Genomic DNA, 19,234 nt, shown 5'->3' with positions numbered 1-19,234 from the left:
TCTATATCAACTATAATCTGCAATTAATTGGCTAAATAGCGGTAATGTATATAGTTATACAATCTTATATTACATTTCTAATCTAATATAATGTTCCATGATTATTATCAATGGAATTATGATAAGTTTTCAATTAAATTCATTTCATAAATGTATTTCATGAATTTTTATTTCGTAATATTTATTTTTTTAATTCGTAATTTCAATATAAATAATAATTCAGCAGAATTATGCATTATAAATAAAAATTCATAAACATTTGAATATTATTATAATACTATCTTTTTTCAATGATATTCAGAAGACATATAACATAAGTATAAATGCATTCATATTTAAAAAAAACAACGAGAAAATGTATATGTTTGATTACACGATTGAAGAAAAAAAAAATTGATATATTAATACTTTTGAAAATTTATTAATTCTATTATTCTATTAGTCAAGAATGCCAATCATAAAACTTAGTTTTCTATATTGAATTTCGATTAATTAATATACGAATATCTAACTTAATAAGTTTAATGTATGAACGAATTTAATTAAATGAAACAGAATAATGAAAAGAATAAATGCTTAATTTTTTAATAATATGTAAGAGTTTTTATCTTTTATTTGAAATAGTATTAAATCATAGCATGACGCAATGGTATTTAATTTCGATGAAGTAATGAAACTTGAACTATGTTCAATACGCAGAGTTCACAGGTATTTTGTATTTTATGTTGCTGTCTAACGCGTGATTATGTAACAAAATAAGGTGTATTAGTTATGCGAATACTTTCTCGCATCAGCAATTCGCAATTCTATGCAACATTATACGAGAAAGCGATGAGATACCGCTTCCCGCGGTAAAGAGCACAATTTTTTCCTCCCTGCAAGTTTTCGATTAACAAAATTGTTCTGTCAAGAAAATTTTCACGCGAGTGAAAGTTTATGATATTTGTTTAACTTGTTTTATTAATGATGCCCACAAAAAAAAACAATAATTTTATACAATTTTTTATTTTAAGTCAATCTTAATTGACTTATTGTTATTGATGCGAAATTTTTGAAATGGTTATATTTTTCTTTACATATATAAAAGCAATATTATTATATAATAAATTTTATTATATATAAATATTTCAATAATAATTAATTTAATTTAAAAATCGTTGAAAAGTAAACGATTAATTAAGGATCGAAACAACAATTCGAATGGAATATTATTTATATATGTATATAGTAAAAACCATTTGAAAAATTTCGCGGACGCGTGAATTATCGATCACGTAACGAGTGAAATTTCGTATGTTCATGCTACGTATGCGCATGCGTATATGTATGTATGTAACTTTCATTAACGTATTCTCTAATAAAATTTGATCGATCGATGAATGAAATTTTATTGATCTATATTCGTAATCTTTCAATATATATGCAATCCTGATTTCTACTAACAGATTTAAAAAATTCTTTTCCCAAAAATTCTTTAAGAAGATTAAATTTTCTTTTTTGAAGTGATTTTTTCTTAATGATAGCCAAGTTTCTATACAGGTTATAAAAAAAATTTAACTTTAATTAAGAATAATATATTAAAAATATTTGCATTAGTTTTTTTGTGAAAAAGAATTGAGATTTCTTGGTGTCGTATTTATTTAAAGATGAAAAAAAATATCGTTAATCATTCTGAATTTTTATATTTGAATTATAATTCATATAAGTAATAATTTGTAATATCTTGAATTATTTCGATCATGTGCTTTAGGGAAATACCGCATAAATTTTCATGCTACGAAAGAATTCCTTATCGACGCGACAGGCATTTTTTATGTACTATGCACTAAAAATTATAGTCATTCTTTTGTAATTATTCTCGATCGATTTCTTATTTATTACAAACTGATATTTTGAAAAATTGTTTATTAAATTAGAATTCAACTTTAAGCGATATTTTAATTAAATTGTATAACCTAACCTAGTTTTCATTTTCGAAAATTTAGTTTCAACAAAAACATTAATGATAAATTAAATAATAGAATATCGAGATATGGTATGTATTATGCAAATAAATCAAAATATTTTTAAATGTAAATCGTTGTGTTATAATATTTTATCAAATAAATTAATTTGATCGAATAAATACAGATATATGTGCATATATTACTTATGATGTAATAATATACAAGAAATTCTTAATAACATTACACAAATTTTTCGTTTTATTAATTTCTCGTATCGATTTATATGATTAAATATCATTATTGACTAAATATCATTTATAAACATTGCACCATCTACATGTAAATAATAATAAAGAAAATAATAATGAGAAAAATTATAGTTGAATAAAACAAACTATAAAATAAAGCAGACAATAATTGAGCATATATTTTAGAATATTAACAACAATTATACATACTAATATATTTATAGTTATAGTTAAAGATAAAATAAAACATAACATATAATATTATTCGTATAAAATCTATAAGAATAGGTTAAGAAAAAATGATATGACTTTCTTTATTTTTCATTTGCAGGTTATGTTTTATTTAGATAATAGTATGCAAAACTTATTGATATAATTAAAATGAATAATGTAAAATTTAAATTTGAGTATTAGAAAAATCTAGAATCATATAAATTTTGATTAAATCACAAATTTTTGAGATTCATAAGTTTTTCATTGTTAAATAAATATATTTTAGTTACATTTATGAAATTATATTTATAAGAATAAAAATAATAGGAACATATACATATATATTCTCATAAATTATCAATGACACATTACAATATAGAATTATTTTTTCTTCAAGAATCGATTACTTTTGCACAACATCTGTCTCGTATCTCGAACAACCTTTCTAACAATAACTAGAACAATCCTTTCGAAAGCCAAGGATCAATTTCAACGAAACAATGTTTCTATGATCAATGATATCAATTCGTAAAAGGTGATACTAGTTGATTAAAAAGTATCAATTGCCCATTTTGATTAAGTTACGATATAACAGTTTCACGTTACTATTCCCGCGTCATTAATGATGCATCGACGAAGCACAATCGCGATTCGGTATTTCAGACCACTGTCAATTACAAATTGTAAAACCTGCCAATTATAAATGATAAAAGATTTGCTTCTACGGTAAATTTATCATGAACGTATAAGAGATTCGTAGAAAAGTAGAACGTTTAACCAAATATACATATACATATACAGTATGCAATAAAATATTACAAATATTAAAAAAAACAAGAAATTCTAATTGTTGTTCAAATAAATTTAATATAATTTATTTCATCGTGTAATTTATATACGTTAAGCGTATGTTAAGAAATTTTACAAATATATTGTCAAGAATTTAATATTTATCACTAAATAATATTTTGCATCGAGAATTTATGATATATATTTTTTTAATAATAATATTTTTTAAAATATAATATTATAATATAATTATATATACATTTTTTAATAATAATGCTATCATGTTATTATCAAAATTGGACAAATGTTTTTTTGTTTTAATTCTTTCTCACATTTTATAGATTTAAAGCATTTAATTTCCAATTGCTCTAGGCGTACACGTGTGACTTCCATTGATGTGTTCGATTGCAACCGATAATTGCAAAAAAAAAAAAAAAAAAAGAATTTGATCGACATAGCGTTTCGTATATTTATTCAATTACGCGTTCAGCACTAGAGGCTCTCTCTTTTAAGTCGATCCTTGAATCGATACTATCCATACGTTTGATCCAAGTAAGTACACCATATCCAATGCGGTGTTGTTGTGATTTCCTTGAGGCTGTCTTTAATTGGAAAAGAAATTAGCTTCTTAGTATTTTCTTTTTCCAATTGACGATAAATCAATGATCAATTATCAAGTAGTACATCGTAACGAGTGATCGAAAGATGTGGGACATTATTGCCAGCTTTAACCAAAAATTACATTTGATTCGATCGTGTTTCTTATTTGTGATTATTATTAATTAATATTAAAAAAAATAATAGATTTACAAAAAATTTCTTATTCTTAATAAAGTATTTTAAATAAATTCGTGAACTATATTTGTTAAATAATTTTATGCTGTTATATTGTTTAATTAAAATATTTTATTTAAATTAATATATAAAATTAATTTAAATAGGAAATAGATATATTTTTCTTATTTATATTGATTATTGATATATTTGTTATTTATATTGTTTAAAAGATTTTAAATATTGCGATTTTGAAATAAAACAAGCACACGTGATTTATTTCTTACCTGATAACATTTTAAGTGTGTTTCGTTGTTCACCAGGGTATATACTAATTTTATTGTGAAGTACGATAAAAGGACTGATGGTCACAGTTGGGGAGAGTTGCAAAACTGATTGCCTCTTCCGTTTCTACGAACATCAATTGCCTCGATTTCACGCTGCAACCGATTCGATCTATCATCTAATGCTTATTAAACTTTGAGGTCATACAAACTCATCTCAGGCTGACCTTTCATGCCACCTTTCATCTTATTCGATCATTTTTTTAACTTTCTCGCATCTTAAAAATTATAAAAGATTTATTTTATAATCGAAACTTTAATCCAACGTTATATCTAAATATTATTAATTTGATGTACAATAATTCCAATTGCACGTATTATACGAATATTGTTACATTTTTTTTTATTTGAATTTTTATATATTTCACTTTATCCAATTTGCGCATTTCGTATAAAAATGTATTTATATCATTTTTTAAAATATCGTATTAAATATTATTATTTTATATTGCAATTTTTTGACTCGATGAGAAATTAAAATAAATCGTTAGTTCATCATTAATCATGTAAAAATCAAATTTAAAAAGTATATCTAATTGAGTTAAATAGTTGCGTATATTAAAATATGCATAAATACAATACATTAATAATTATCTATGGTCACCTACAACATAGAAAATGCACATGCGAAAGTAGCCCAAAGAAATTGATTTTCTTTTACTAATGACGCGATTCTTTTTACTAATAACCTAGTTTCTAGAAATTCACTGTTAGGAAACATGTATTTTGCTCAACGAAACATAGAAACGCGTTTGGTAAAATGACATATTTCTAAGAAAAAAGGCAAAAAAAAAAAAAAAATATTTCTAAGAAAAAAGGCAAAAAAAAAAAAAAAATACATAACGTATGATATTAATTTCTATTTCTATTCAAATAAATATGATCGTATTATGGGGTATGCATTTGTAATTAGTGATGTTAAATTGAAAAATTAAATTAGAATCGATGAATATTTCATTCCTTAGTCTCCATTTGATCACACTGTTACCGCATAGTTAATTTAAATATAATCGTTTGATATTTTTCATTCGTAGAATCCGTTATGTTTTTTCGAATAGAAGAAAAAAAAGAAAAACAAGTTTTACCAGCGCTATTAGTTGTGGTAAAATTTTTTTCTAAACCATCGATCGAGATGAGAAAACTCTTCAAGCATGATCCGTAGAGTCACGTTTGCGGAAGATTTATTGAACGACCACGCAAAATTTACGGAACTTCACCAAGTAGGCTGAGGAAGGAATGAAAACCTTTCGATTCTATTTGTAAACTATGATACATGAAGTAGTTATTGACGATACGACGAAGGAGGTACCAGATGCCGTGTACTTTCGCTCCATTTAAAAGTTAATGTGATTATACGCGAAAGATATAATCAGATATACGAGCAAGGAAATTACGTATGATAATTCGTGTGATCTCATGTGTCACCTACTTTCACGCTGCTCCTCTGCATTCCTATCGATCACATTTGCGTGGAAATCAAGTATACATTCGTATATTTCACGAGGAAAAAAATCAAATTTCAACATCGATGCATTTTTCATATACCGATATTAAAAAATGCGAAAAAATTACGAAAGTTGATGTAAACATGTAATTTAATCTTGTTTTCAAGTTACAAGGAATCGATTTTTTTTTATTATATATACGTGTCCAGTCGATATAAAAAAAAATTGATTATCGCCTATCGTTTCTTTTTTGAAAAGCGGATAAAAAGAAGGGACGTTTTTGTAAGATATGATCAATGTTGTCCGCAGGAAGAGTCTCTTATATGGCTTTCTTTCCTCCTTTCCTCCTTCCATATATTACTGCGTTGTAAAAAATAAAGACAACTTTGTGCGATGACACCTGGTGGAAACGTCATGCAAGTGAAATTTTTTACATCTTATTTCTTTTTCTTCTAAGTTATTATAGGAAGAAAGAATTTAAAAAAAAAAAAATATAAAAAATCATCAAATGTATATTTTAAAATAAATTTACCTCATTTTCTAAAATGTCATAATATATATTATTGGATATTCACGTTTTATTGAAATGTGTGTGTAACCAATAAAGATAATATTGTATATTTGCGGTAGACATTTAGCATTTACGCAACCGAATCTTATCTTCGATCTAACGCATTGATTATTTAATACCTTAATATATTTAATGAAGCTGTTAATGATATCTTAATCAATTTATGGTATATTAATAAAAGAGAAATATATATATATATATAAATAAAATGCAATTTTTTTTTATTTTTTTTATGAATATTTTTACGAATCAATAAATTTTTATATCGTTTACAAAGACGAATTTTTAGAAATTTATTTAAAATGTTCATATAATATTTTTATAATATGTTTCATATATAACGACAATACAACAATAAAAGACAAAAAATTATTCAAAAATGTTAATATTTAAAAATTCCTTTATTCAAACGATCATATTCCCGATCCATCCCCTATTAATTTGAATATCAGAGATTCTATGATAAAGTTAAATTTTTAACAATCTAGCAAAAATCAAATATTTAAAGACAACTTATATATTTTACAAAATCTATCAAATTCGCTTTATCAAAATTTGCCGAATATAAGCAACTTTAGACGCGAAAGTGATACTTTAAATGAGATTAAATTGCATCGTATATGTCATATAATATAAATTAAAATTCTTTTTCAAAAAGCGAAAAAGAGAAAGAGAATGTTTATGTGTTAAATAAGTAATATTTTAACATATATTTTGCAAAAAATTATAAGTATATGCAAGTTAATTTTGTCTAATGATATTTAATAACTATCAATGATGTATATTTTTTTTATTAATTATGAAACATTTTAGATATAAATTATTTAAAATGGGAAATTTATATATTAATTAGAGAATTATAAAGAATGCATAGATTTCTATTTGTTTATTTACTTTCAAGTTAATTAATTACAGAATAATTAAATACAAATAGTTAGTAATTAAATATTCTAGCTACTAGAATATATTTTAATTCGTGAAAATAAAAGTTTAGTTTAAATTTTGATTAGAGAAAAAATAACGTTAAAATCGAAGAAGCAATTAATGCAAACGATATGGTGGTAGAAGCATGTCGGTGTAAACGGAGAACGCTATAAATTGTCGATACTGGTCGCGTCGATAGCGCGAGCACACAGACACGTTAATACATGCACGTAATCCCTGTCTCTTTCCTCTCGTCCGTCGAAGCATCGCATTGTCGGCGCAGACGCCGTGGCAACGCTTATTGATCGTGGCTCTGTGGTGCTCGGTGTCCCTGCACGCGTCATGCGTCGTCGTCTTTCGCGACGTAGCGACGGTGCCGGGCAGTAAGTTTTACTCGTGTTCCGTCTCGTCCAGTTCGAGGTAGCCGAAAAAAAACGGTGCCAGTGACAGCAGACGTGTGTATTTTCGATTTAGTAGTGCGCGTAGTTCGTTCGATGGGTTTATAGATCGCAACGATTAACAAGATGCGATCGAGAAACGCGGCGATTCTAACGTGAATTCTAACTGCCGCCTGGTCCAGCCGCTGGAAAACGGGATTCCTTGTTCCCTGTCGGCGAAAACGTATCGAGAATCGGAGTCTCCACCGTTGGCAGGTGGTTTTCGAACGATATCGCGATCGTCCTTTCTACGTCGAGTGAAAGTGATCGGCGGTGAAGCGTTTTCGAGGAGTTGGCCGGATGCTTGGCCGACAGGTGCGTTCGTAGAGGCTCGCTCGGTGTACCGAGCAACCGATACTCTATAACGATTGGTTCGAACGCAAGCTTCAACCGCAGCTCGACCAATCGCGTACGCGTACGGACTAGGCGGCTTTTCCGCGATTCCGGCGCCGATCGATTTCGTTACGGCGAGCCGTGAGCCGCTCGTGAAACTTGAGGACGACGTCTCTAACAAGGAAACATGAGTCTGCTGTCTTCTTCCATCGGCAACGTTCGCTGCCTCGCGGACGAGGAGGCCGATCACAATATGCTTCAGGGTAAATGTCGCTATGGCATTTTTCTCGATAGATTAATTTCAGGTTCACGCTCAAGGTCGGTGCAGCTGCAACCGCGGATTTGTTCTCGTAATTGTCGAACGAATCGCATTGGCTAACGTTCGAGACGCGATCGATCGCGTTCCTTGTATATTTATATCGTATCAAGCTTCCATTGTTTGTTTTCGTTTGAAAGCAAGGTATAAATCGATCTTTCAAAACAAGCGATTGCTATTCTTTTTAACTAATACCTTACGAACGACTTCGACGCTCCAAAGTGATGACTCATCGACACGGCTCATGAATCTAATAGTTACTGCAGCTGCATCGAAACCTTAAGTGTTGCATATTGCGCTACATGTCCTTCTTTTAATTTTAATATAACTAATATCGCAATATTTCGATTATTCGTAAATATCATGGGAAAATTTCAAATAAAATTCAATATTTTAAAAAGATTCAATTTTTTTTTAAACGTTTCTAATACGTCACGTATGATAACAAAATTATCGTATATCAACTACTTATAATTGGCTATTCAACCTTTGAACAGTTGCGTGGCATAAATTGTATACGAACTTGCGTGATATATTGGTTTGGATGGATGATAATAAACTAATTTTTAATAAAGAATCCAATATCGCTATCGCAAAGATACGTATAATAAAAATATCGAAAATTTGCGGTTACAACATTTCTACGAATGAAAAAAATTAGTTTTTTCTCGTATTTGTGAATTATTATGAAATAAAGTATTTTAATTAAGACAGGTTTACAAAGTTTACGTGTTAAAAAAAATATCAGTGAACATTTAATAAACATTTTTTTTAATCGAATGTAATATCAAAATTATTATTTATTACTTAATATTAAAATTATGTTATGTTTCATAAAATATTAAACACCATTTTTCTTTTATTAAAGATACGAAACAAAATTTAATTTACAAAATAAAACAAAACGAAAAATTCATAATTAATTATTAATTGTAAAAAAAACAATATTTTTTTTCCATTATATGATATTTTTTATAATACTCAATTTAAAATATTATTTCGCAATAAAGGTCGTAACTTTTTATATCTTTAAATGGTTTAAAGTTATTTACGATATCGTTGTATTATTTTCGTTACATTTTTATAGAAGAGAATTTTTCACAATGCAATCTGGAATTTAATTACCGCTCGAATTTAATTTCTTTCTTTTTTTAAATTTTTTTTTTATTCTTTCGATATAACTGTCTCATTGTAGCACATAGAATACAACAAGTAAGCGAAAATAAATAAAAGCATTGCGTGGTTTATGCAAATAAATTGTACCATTACCGGTCACGTTTTGCTGTTTCCTTTTAAGATGTGGCATACCTAACGTCACTTCGCGTTCAAGGGAAGTGGCTGTGCATATTTATGATTTTTCCTTCGGGCCGTTGGCATACCTTTAAACAATTTTTATTAGAAAAATGAAAGTATGCGAAATAATGGATACATTCTATGTTTAATACTTGGGAAAAACAACTTTGTACAGTTATTTATTCCAAATCGATATAAATAATAATAGATTACGTTCTCTAAAGAAAAAATTAACACCAATGTACATCAATATAATCAGTATAATAATTAAATAATATATAATTAAATAATTAAAATAATATAATATATTTCTCGTTATCTTGTCAATCCTTGAAAACAAATTATCTTTGATCGATTACCGTTTTAACGTCGACGTGACGTTATTTAATTTTATATTTGACAGATTAATTCAACTGTTGATTCGTGTAAAATGAAAACACGGATACGTATTATTTATTCGATTTTAAGCGTAAATAAATTCGAAAAATGAAAATTTCTATCGCAAATTAAATATACAATTGTTTTTACTGTAATAAGAAAGTACAATTAAACTTAAGATCGATATGTTTTCGTTCGTTAAAGTGACTCGTTTGTTCATGCATTCTCCGCGCAAAAGCTTCTTATAATAATTATATTCGTAATATGCTGTTAACAAAATTTTAAACTTTGATTGAAAATTAACGACTATAATTTACAAAATACAAGATTTATCTCATATATAGAAGATTAGAAAAAGTGATTGCTCGCCCAAATAGTTATTCGGAAGGGAGAAAGGAAATGAAACTTTCTCGAGAGAACACGACGTATAATCAAAATATTATACATGCTTGTTTTCCAACCGCAATGCACCAGTAACGCAATCTCTCATATATTGACATCTAGCTACATTTTACCCGCTTGCCAACACGAACGTCTTCTAAACGCGTGTGTAAGTATATACGTATACACGTATCTTATCTTTTCCATACTCGGACGAGGTTTGTGTTGAACGCGTCACGGTTTCGCTGAATAGCGTCTCATTGTAGTCGGAGTGTGACAGTAGAGCCGGCTTAAAAGCATTTTCTGCGCGAGTCGTGTTCCAGGGGCTTTTGTTACACGATACTATGCGAATTACATAGTTACAACCAGTTTTTACACGGAGATGAGCAAGCATTAAGGGGAAAGGATATTTTTCCATCGTATTTATTGAAAAACGTCGTCTTAGATATCCTCGAATCGTTATAATTCGTTATAATAGTGCGAATTTAATCAATTTGAAATGATTTATTCTCTAGAAAGCTAACCCGCGATAATTTGATTCCGTATAGACATTTTACTATTTTTTTTTTTTTTTCATACGGAAACGACGCCGTAAAACGTTGATTATTTGTCATTACGAAAAGTTATTAACGGAGAAAAAAAAAAAAAGAAAGAAAGATATCGATACCACTTGGGAAAATAATGTATCGATAATTATATTTATATTGATTTCAAATATTACGAGAGTTGAAAGGTTTTTCGAATAAAAAAAAAATCTATTTTATATATATATATATATATATATATATATATATATATATTATTTAATTATATATTTTAATTATATATATTATCGATCAATTAACGTTGGCAATATAACAAAGATTAGTAACGCGTTTATCGCGTGATGACGGGCAAAAATCATCATTGGTCATATATGCAATAAATTATGGAAATTCGCTTTGGAAGCATGAGAAGATGCAACGTAAAGACGTTATTGTGCGCTTTTTCTCACTTGCCTTTTAGTCGCGTTGCGTAACAATCTCGTAATAATTTAGCAGTCGGTTATGCCACCGCTACCATCGAATGAAAATGTGAGAATCTTTTAATTGGCGTTAGAATTTTCGAATGGAACGCCATCACGCTCCATCACTTTATTTTCTATTAAATTTTTTTATCATTACAAGGTAGTTAACCTTGCTTAACTTCTTCTCCAACTTTCTTATATCCTGTTCTTTTTTCTTTTCTTCTTTTGCAAAATAACATATTATATTTATATTTATACATAATATGGCAAATTAACAGATTGTAATTACAATCGTCGTAATCTTTCTTAAATTATATAAATATACCGCGTATATAATAAAATTATAAAATTTGAAATTTTATATACACATACAAATTCGAACGAATAGAAAGAATTATGAAATTGTATCGTAAACGTAATGATGTACAATTTTTTTTTTTTTACGGTTTCATGTCGCTAATCATCTTAATTTTTTTCTCCGCATTACCCAAGAATTTCGTGATATAAAAAAAAAGAAAAAATAGAAGAGGACGAAATGTTGTTGAATAACGAGAACCGTAAGTACATGGCAACACAGAGGTTCATAAGTCGAGGTCGTAAATATTAACGCAAAAAATAGGCACACGAAACGTTACGTATCACGTATTCTATCGAGAAGAGAACCTTGAAAGATAAATTTGCTTGTTCATTTAACGCGATACTGCGAAGATCGTGCAAACATCGAGCCGATATTTATTTTTAAATATTATTTCCAGCAAAAAGTTTTAACTTTAAGAATGAAGATTATACATATAACAATCGGATTGTAAATAAATTTATATTTATAAAAAATGTAAAAATTTCATATATATATATATGGACGTTTGAAAAATGTCGAACGTTTCATCGATTAATTAATTGTCAGTGAAAATGCGAAACTAGTCGAACCGGAATATCGATGTGCCGGTATGTTAATAAAATCAGAGAGAGTTCCATTTCGAAAAGCGATCGCTTCCAGTATATTTAGCGCGTATATCCAGCGTGTATCACCTTCGGCAAATGGATCACTAACTTTCCAAGTTCGTGTCTCCCGTTGTACTACCGCAGGATAGTAATTAGAATGGACAACCTTTCAAGCATGATTCAAAAGTTTTTTAGCTTGATTTAACTCTTACCTTAAGAGCATCGATTCATCGGCCCACGTGCAAACGCTCTTTATCGATTAACCATGTATCGAACGTCAATTAAAATTACTGGCCTATGCTTTATTTTCGATATATATATACGTATACACATATATAGATTAATTTCTACTCGATCATTTTATCCTTGTCATTTATTTAATAATTTAAAAAAGGAAATCGAAAATTTTCAATACGATTTTCAATCATCTACAATTTATCGAACAATTTATTTTCGATATAATTTCAATTTATCGTAAAATTATTTATACGCGCGTGTGCTACGTTATTTTCTTTTATTCGTCTTATCTCATTGTAAATAAATCGCGATAAATCATTAATCGGAACGACAATCAATAATAATGTATAAAAGTCGAATGTGTATACATCATTTTGTCGAATCGTGTACGATATTTCTCTTATGTGAAACAGGAAACATCATCGAAACGCTGTTTGATCCGTTCCTACGATTATTTATAGCTATTTGTTCGAGATGTGGAAGTACGTTCCGATTTATCGCGAGAAGAATCGATCCTTTATTCTCTCTCTTTTTCTCTCTAAGTAAATCGTGAGATCGTCTAAAAAAAAAAAATCGTAATAATTTAGAATTAACGCGAATTTTTACGTTGCCGCGGGCTATGCAAAGTAGGTTGTTGCACTCCTCGCGTACAGGAGGAAACAGTATTCCGCAATAGTGTCTTTTGATATCCTCGACTCTCTATTTCACCGTTGGCGACGCACGTTTCCGGCGGATGTACAAGGCCATTGTTTTTGCCGGATAACACGATTCTTAAAAGTTTTATCGTATATTCGAAGATTATTTCGAATAGGATACGAAGAGGCAAGAAGCAGGAATAAATTTCGCGATGATTTCGTGAAATCATAATGTGTTCTGTATGTGTGTGTATGTGCGCCCGCGTGTGTATATATAGTACACGTATATACCGTTAATCCGATGGTAACCAGGACGAATTCGATCGGACATCACTGGTCGTCCCCGAAGCTTTCTCGCTAAGCTCAGCAACGAACGATTATATGCCCAATAACGGTACAAAGTGCAATGCGCGCATGGTGCATTTACGATAAGCAAGCGCGCGGCTATGGCGTAGCAATGGCTTCATAGATGGCTATCCGAGTGGAGATAGAGCCGAGACTTTGCGACCTGGAACGGAACGACACGTCGCTCTTGTGTCTACTTACTACACATGTACGTGCGCCTATCTGCGCTTCTCTGCTGCGCCGTGCACGACATTGGACACCGGAGCACCGACCAATTTACGATTGTGGGGAAATTTCATTTTTCAACGGTAGAGCGCGTCATATTTCTATTCCACGCTTCGAACGAAATCCAGTCATCGATATTCGTTACATTCGAATAATTCCACGAACGAGTTCGTTAACTTTTGGATTAGATTTGAAAAATAAGATATCGACGTAAGACTTGTATACATATATCGACATTAGGATGCGAAGGAATTCATCTGGATCTGGATCGCGCATAGAGACGTAAGAATGTATCGAGTGCACGGTAGATGAGATTACAGAAGAAGAAGAAGAAGGAGAAGAAAGATTGGTCGAAGGAAGGCGTCGTCTATAGTGAATGTTCACGTTCGTCTCGGTTACTCGATCGTAATAAATACGCGGTATGCTCACACGTAGAAAGGGTATAACCTCTTACATCTCGGAGCGTCGCTCTTTTATTTCTATCGACTTTCATTCGTTTCGCGAATCTTCCTCCTTCCCTCTTTTTCTTTCTTCTCGTTAAAAAAAATATTACGCAAGTTACACGCAACTACTCTTAATCGTACACGTCTGGCCAAAGGCAAACACTTCCGTGTTCGAAACCCACTTGATCGCGTATAATGAGCCTGGTATGCGTTTAGGGTGGAGCGGCTCGTGTACGCCATGTAGAATACGAACGTTGCATTTCCATTTTTATCGGTCGCTCCCGTGAACCTGTCATATCGACTACTTACGAGTATCGTGACGCGATAGTTAAACTGATTGTCGGCAAATCACGCGAAACCTGAAATTCTCGCTTCTCGACATTTAAAATAAAAATGATGGCCGATGAATCGCGAAAAGTAAAAAATTCTCACGTCGATATTTAAAATAAAAATGATGGTCGATAAATCGCGCGAAAGGTAAAAAATTCTCGCTTCTCGATAAAATTTAAAATTAGGAATAAGCAAAGAATTTATTTTCGTCCTCTCCTATATTTCATATCACAATTTTTATCCGTTCCTTGAAAAATCAAAAGGTATCATTTGTAATTTGTTAGATAGTTTTTTTTCAGGTAAAATTTAAAATATAATCGAACGATTGAGTATCGCCGTACACGGTAATGCGAGTCGTTGAGAATTTTTCTCAAAATCCTCGAGAAGAATATAAGTTGTACAAGTTGTAAATTACACGTTGACGCGCATCCTTATCTTTGCGTATTTTCGCAAAGCAGGAATGCAAGGCACGCGGGCTGGGAGGATACACTCCCCATTCACTCACCTGTCACTCGAAAAATATCTCCGTATCGCGTTTATCCCATTCCTTCCTGTACGTGTACGCTCCTATACAAATGTAAATTCCTCGCAGCAGGTTTCTTTATATTTCGCTTTTGTCACGTGGAATCTCGTTTTAACCAGCTGATCTGCGAACATTCGCCAGGCAGGAAACAGACAGATACGAGGATTCGTAAATAACGTTTATGGAACGAGATAATAGACAAGTATAGGAGAGAATAATTTAGAGGGAAACGAAGCTTTATTCTTCATTTGTCAACTTTGTTCGATCGAATCGATGAAAAATACTAGGGGGATTTTTCTAATTTAAAATTTTCTTCCTTCTTGTCGTTGTTGTTGGAAGATAAAGAAAGGCATTGAATTCCGTGCGGATAGAGTTTTGGCGTGTTCGCGACGCGTACCATGAAGCGGAGAGCACAACTCGGTCGAACGAATCGAGCGTCCTCGTTTTTCGGTTTCCCGTAGATGCTTCAATGGTGATCATTATCGTGAGAATAAAACTGTATTACCAGGCGATTCGTATCGTCGGAACAAATCCATAGCCTTTCTTTCGCCAACCATTTTCTTTTTTAACATCTTTCTTCTTCCAACTTTAATCTCGAACAAACGTTCGATTAAATTTTTTTTCCTTTTTTCTTCGAAAAAAGATCGAAAAAAGTCTAAACGATTTTAAAACGCATTTTAATCCAATCGAAATATTTAGGTATTTGGTAAATACGTGTATAGTAAATATCGATGTGTTTATTCGGCTATCGAGGAAATAAAGGGGATGAAATTAATTTGAATTTTAATTAACATATTTACGTGATTGGAAACGAATGATGGAGGAGGAAAAAATACTCGTTCTTGAAAAAAATTTGAAAAAAAAAAAAAAGGGAAAGAGAAAACGCGATTGAATGCAATTCTAATAAGATTAGAAACGTGGATTGAATTCGGTGAAGAAAATATAGGTAATAATCTTACGATGCGCGCGTGCGTTCAATTAGCATTTCCATTGGATATTTCCAGTCACGATGATGTACGAGTTAATAAATTTATTGTTATGAAGTTTTCATCAAAAGTATTACGTTCACGTGGATACGCGTATAATATACACGTATTATCTCTACGCTGGGGGAAATGGGGAAATTACATTCTCATAACCCTTATTTACATCTCCTCGATCTCTCCGACTAACTTCAATCCTCTTTGACCTATCGACCGATGTTTTCTTTTCTTTTCTTCTTCTTTCTTTTTTTTTTTTTTTTTTTTTTTTTTCGTTTTCAAGAGAGACACTGCGAACAGGACTATGACCCAAATGTATTGTTTAACGCTCGTTTAGCATATTCGTACGCATCAATTATCGCGACACGCGGATGGAAATTACTTATCTGTGAAAAAGAAAGAAAAAGAAGAAGAAACAATTTTCACGGAACGATATTGGTTTAAACTCATTTTCTGCTACTTTAAGATATAGGTATGTATAATATATAGGTACGCGTTATCCGAATATTTAAATTTCTTTTTCTCCGTTCGTATGAAATCGATGTTACACGCATCAGTATCTACGTGTAACGTGCCATCGAAAAGTGGTATTTATTTAATTAGAAAGTCGCAAACGTGCAACGAAGCCGCTTGATAGATAGATTTGGCAACGTCTAAAATATAAATATTATTAAAGGTTGAGTCCGCGCCGCGATACGCAACGTCCATCAATTCGAATTACGATTTGGAAAGCAGAGTTGAGGAGTTAATCCGTTGAAAAAAAAAAGTAACCGGATAAAAATTTAGAATAACGTAATTTTACTCGTTAAAATGCTCGAACAACGTAATAATTGTGGTTGATCCGCTTCTCCACTACAGTTATTTCCGATTGTTGTTACGTTTTCAACGATAAATTATCGAACTTAACTATTAAATTTTCTCCACCACGATATATTTAATACAACGAATTATGATTTGATGATATTTGAAGCGAATCACTTTTTAGATAGATTGTGTCGTACGAAGAACATCGCTTATTAATTTTCATGAAATTTTTTCCTTAATTCGTTGGAAAAGTAGCTGGTTAAAAATTTCGAATTACTTCGAGTAATTACTCGAAGTTAAAATGCTTGAGTAACGTTTATTCGTATCTATTATGGTCGATCCGCTTTTCGTGTAATTTCCCACTATAATTATTTCCGATTATTATTACTTTAATATTACGAACGATAAATAATTTTATTCGTAACTTCAACTATTAAATTTTCCCCATCAAAATTGTTGGAAAGTGAGCAAGGAGCATAAAGACAGGTCTCATAATAATTTCGATTCGTTTCGGCCAAATTTGTCCGAAATTTCATTGGTTCCGCGCGAATGTTGAATATTTCTTCGCACCGCTTGTTATCCTATATTTTATCGATTCCGTAGTCGATCGTGGGAGAACGGCTTGCGAAAATACATTTGACACACTGCCTTGGATTCGTGGCCGCGTGTCCGTTTTATCTCGATTCCCAAGTTTTTCCGATCTCCTGAATTTGTATTTTCTTTTTTTTTTTTTTTCATTTTTGCACCATTCAGATTTTAGAATCGCGTCATCACAGCGACAAAATACGTAGACGAAAATATTTACATTTCGTTTTTCGTCGAAATCGAAATCGTAAGGATTTACAATAGGTTAGAAACGTTGGTACGTAGAATACGCGTTTGGCATACTGACTCGGTTTACGCGGCATCGCAATAGAGTAGTAATCAACGCGACCCGGTGTCAGGAAATCCTTAACGTTTCCTTCGATCGTACAATAAGCAAAGATCGAGCTGCCCTCGAAACGATAAGATTCGCACGATGGATCTTGAACGCGGAACATAAACGACGGACGTACTCGATTAATACATCTTGGAAAAAATTTCGAATAACGACGTTCTTCCAGTAAAGTCGATCGTGCGATTAAACGCTACGATTACACGGTATTCGTTTGTTTCTTGTTCACCCGACAACGAATAAACGTTTTGCACTTTTATTATCTGTAATTTTCAGGTGGTCGAATGAGTAAAATTTTTTTCGAATGGAGAAAGAAATGGAGGGGGGAGGAGGAGGGAGAAGGGAGATAAAGAGCGAGCGGAGCGTTATCTCTCGGAATTGAGATAAGTTATTACGGTCGAGGGAACAAGAAGAGCTGGCAATAATTCGTCGGTCGAATATGTGTCGAAATCGAGGGAACGAAAGCCTTTCTCCTCTCCGCGGTTAATCGTTCATCGCGTGCGATATATAACGTGAAATTTTTCTTCATCGCGATCTATCGTAATAATACGCGTTCGAATCTGCGTGTTACGTTTGGAAATTCAAGTGGAAATTCACGCAACGGACGTACAGCGGTATCTTCTTTCTTTAAGAGAATCGTTACGGATCGTTGCTTTGAAATATTTTTCTTCGTTCGATTTTTTTTTTTTTTTTCTTTTTCTTCAAATCTCGAATCACCCGTTTGACCACCGAAACGATACCGACGGAGTCGACGTGAATCGATCGGTATCTTCCCCGAGAAAAATTTCATTGCACAAAAACAGTAAAGTTGATATCGGATCGCGCACGTTTACGCAACGCAAATTTTACGTAACGCGTGAAAGACCTTTTCAAAAAATTAGTTCACAATTATCGAATGTCGCGGATTCGACTAGTTTCCCTATACAATGCGGATCAATTTCAACGAATAGAAAATAGGGAAAAGAAACGTACAAGCTCGAAATATCTTATTTATAAAAGGATAACCGTATTTCCATTTACCGTACATGCTAATACATGTATAATACATGTATGATATGTATAATACATGTATAATACGATACAATCCCTTATATATATATATGAATAAATATTTCAAATAGAAGATAGAAAATAGGGAAAAGAATCGAAACGTACAAATATATTAGAAATATCTTATTGAATGGATAACTGTATTTCCATTTACCGTACATGCCTATATACACATTCTATAATACGAACAATTGCAAAATCTCTACCGTGTACATCTTTTCGCGATATGGTCGGTTTGAAAATTGGAACGGAAGATATTTCCGTGTCATATTGGCGAAAACAAACGCGTGTGAAGTATGTAACAATTTCCAGTGTGTGTGTAAGCCACCGTTCCAACCGTGGTAACCGATTTATTCATAAATTTAGAACGAAACTTATAGTTCTCACG

At 31.3% G+C, this 19,234-nt stretch overlaps 1 protein-coding gene across 2 annotated transcripts in view; it reads left to right on the top strand.

Annotated features, from left to right (window-relative positions):
* The window catches only part of LOC122720130 (cerebellar degeneration-related protein 2-like), a 36,058-nt gene that overhangs the window by 1,467 nt on the left and 15,357 nt on the right, over positions 1-19,234 (top strand). Inside the window, exon 1 of one of the 2 annotated variants that reach the window (XM_043946636.1) lies at positions 7,562-8,287. The exons of the other annotated variant lie outside the window; for it this stretch is intronic. Coding sequence (XP_043802571.1) covers positions 8,212-8,287 — 76 coding nt within the window. The 5' untranslated portion in view covers positions 7,562-8,211. Of the gene's footprint in view, positions 1-7,561; positions 8,288-19,234 lie in introns of those variants that run through there. 2 annotated transcript variants of the gene reach the window in all.

The sequence above is a fragment of the Apis laboriosa genome, unplaced genomic scaffold (assembly GCF_014066325.1).
Source record: "Apis laboriosa isolate Shangri-la unplaced genomic scaffold, ASM1406632v1 scaffold105_cov147, whole genome shotgun sequence".
Lineage (NCBI taxonomy): Eukaryota > Metazoa > Arthropoda > Insecta > Hymenoptera > Apidae > Apis > Apis laboriosa.
Note: the sequence above shows the minus strand (reverse complement) of the source record. Positions and strands in the feature narration are given on the sequence as shown.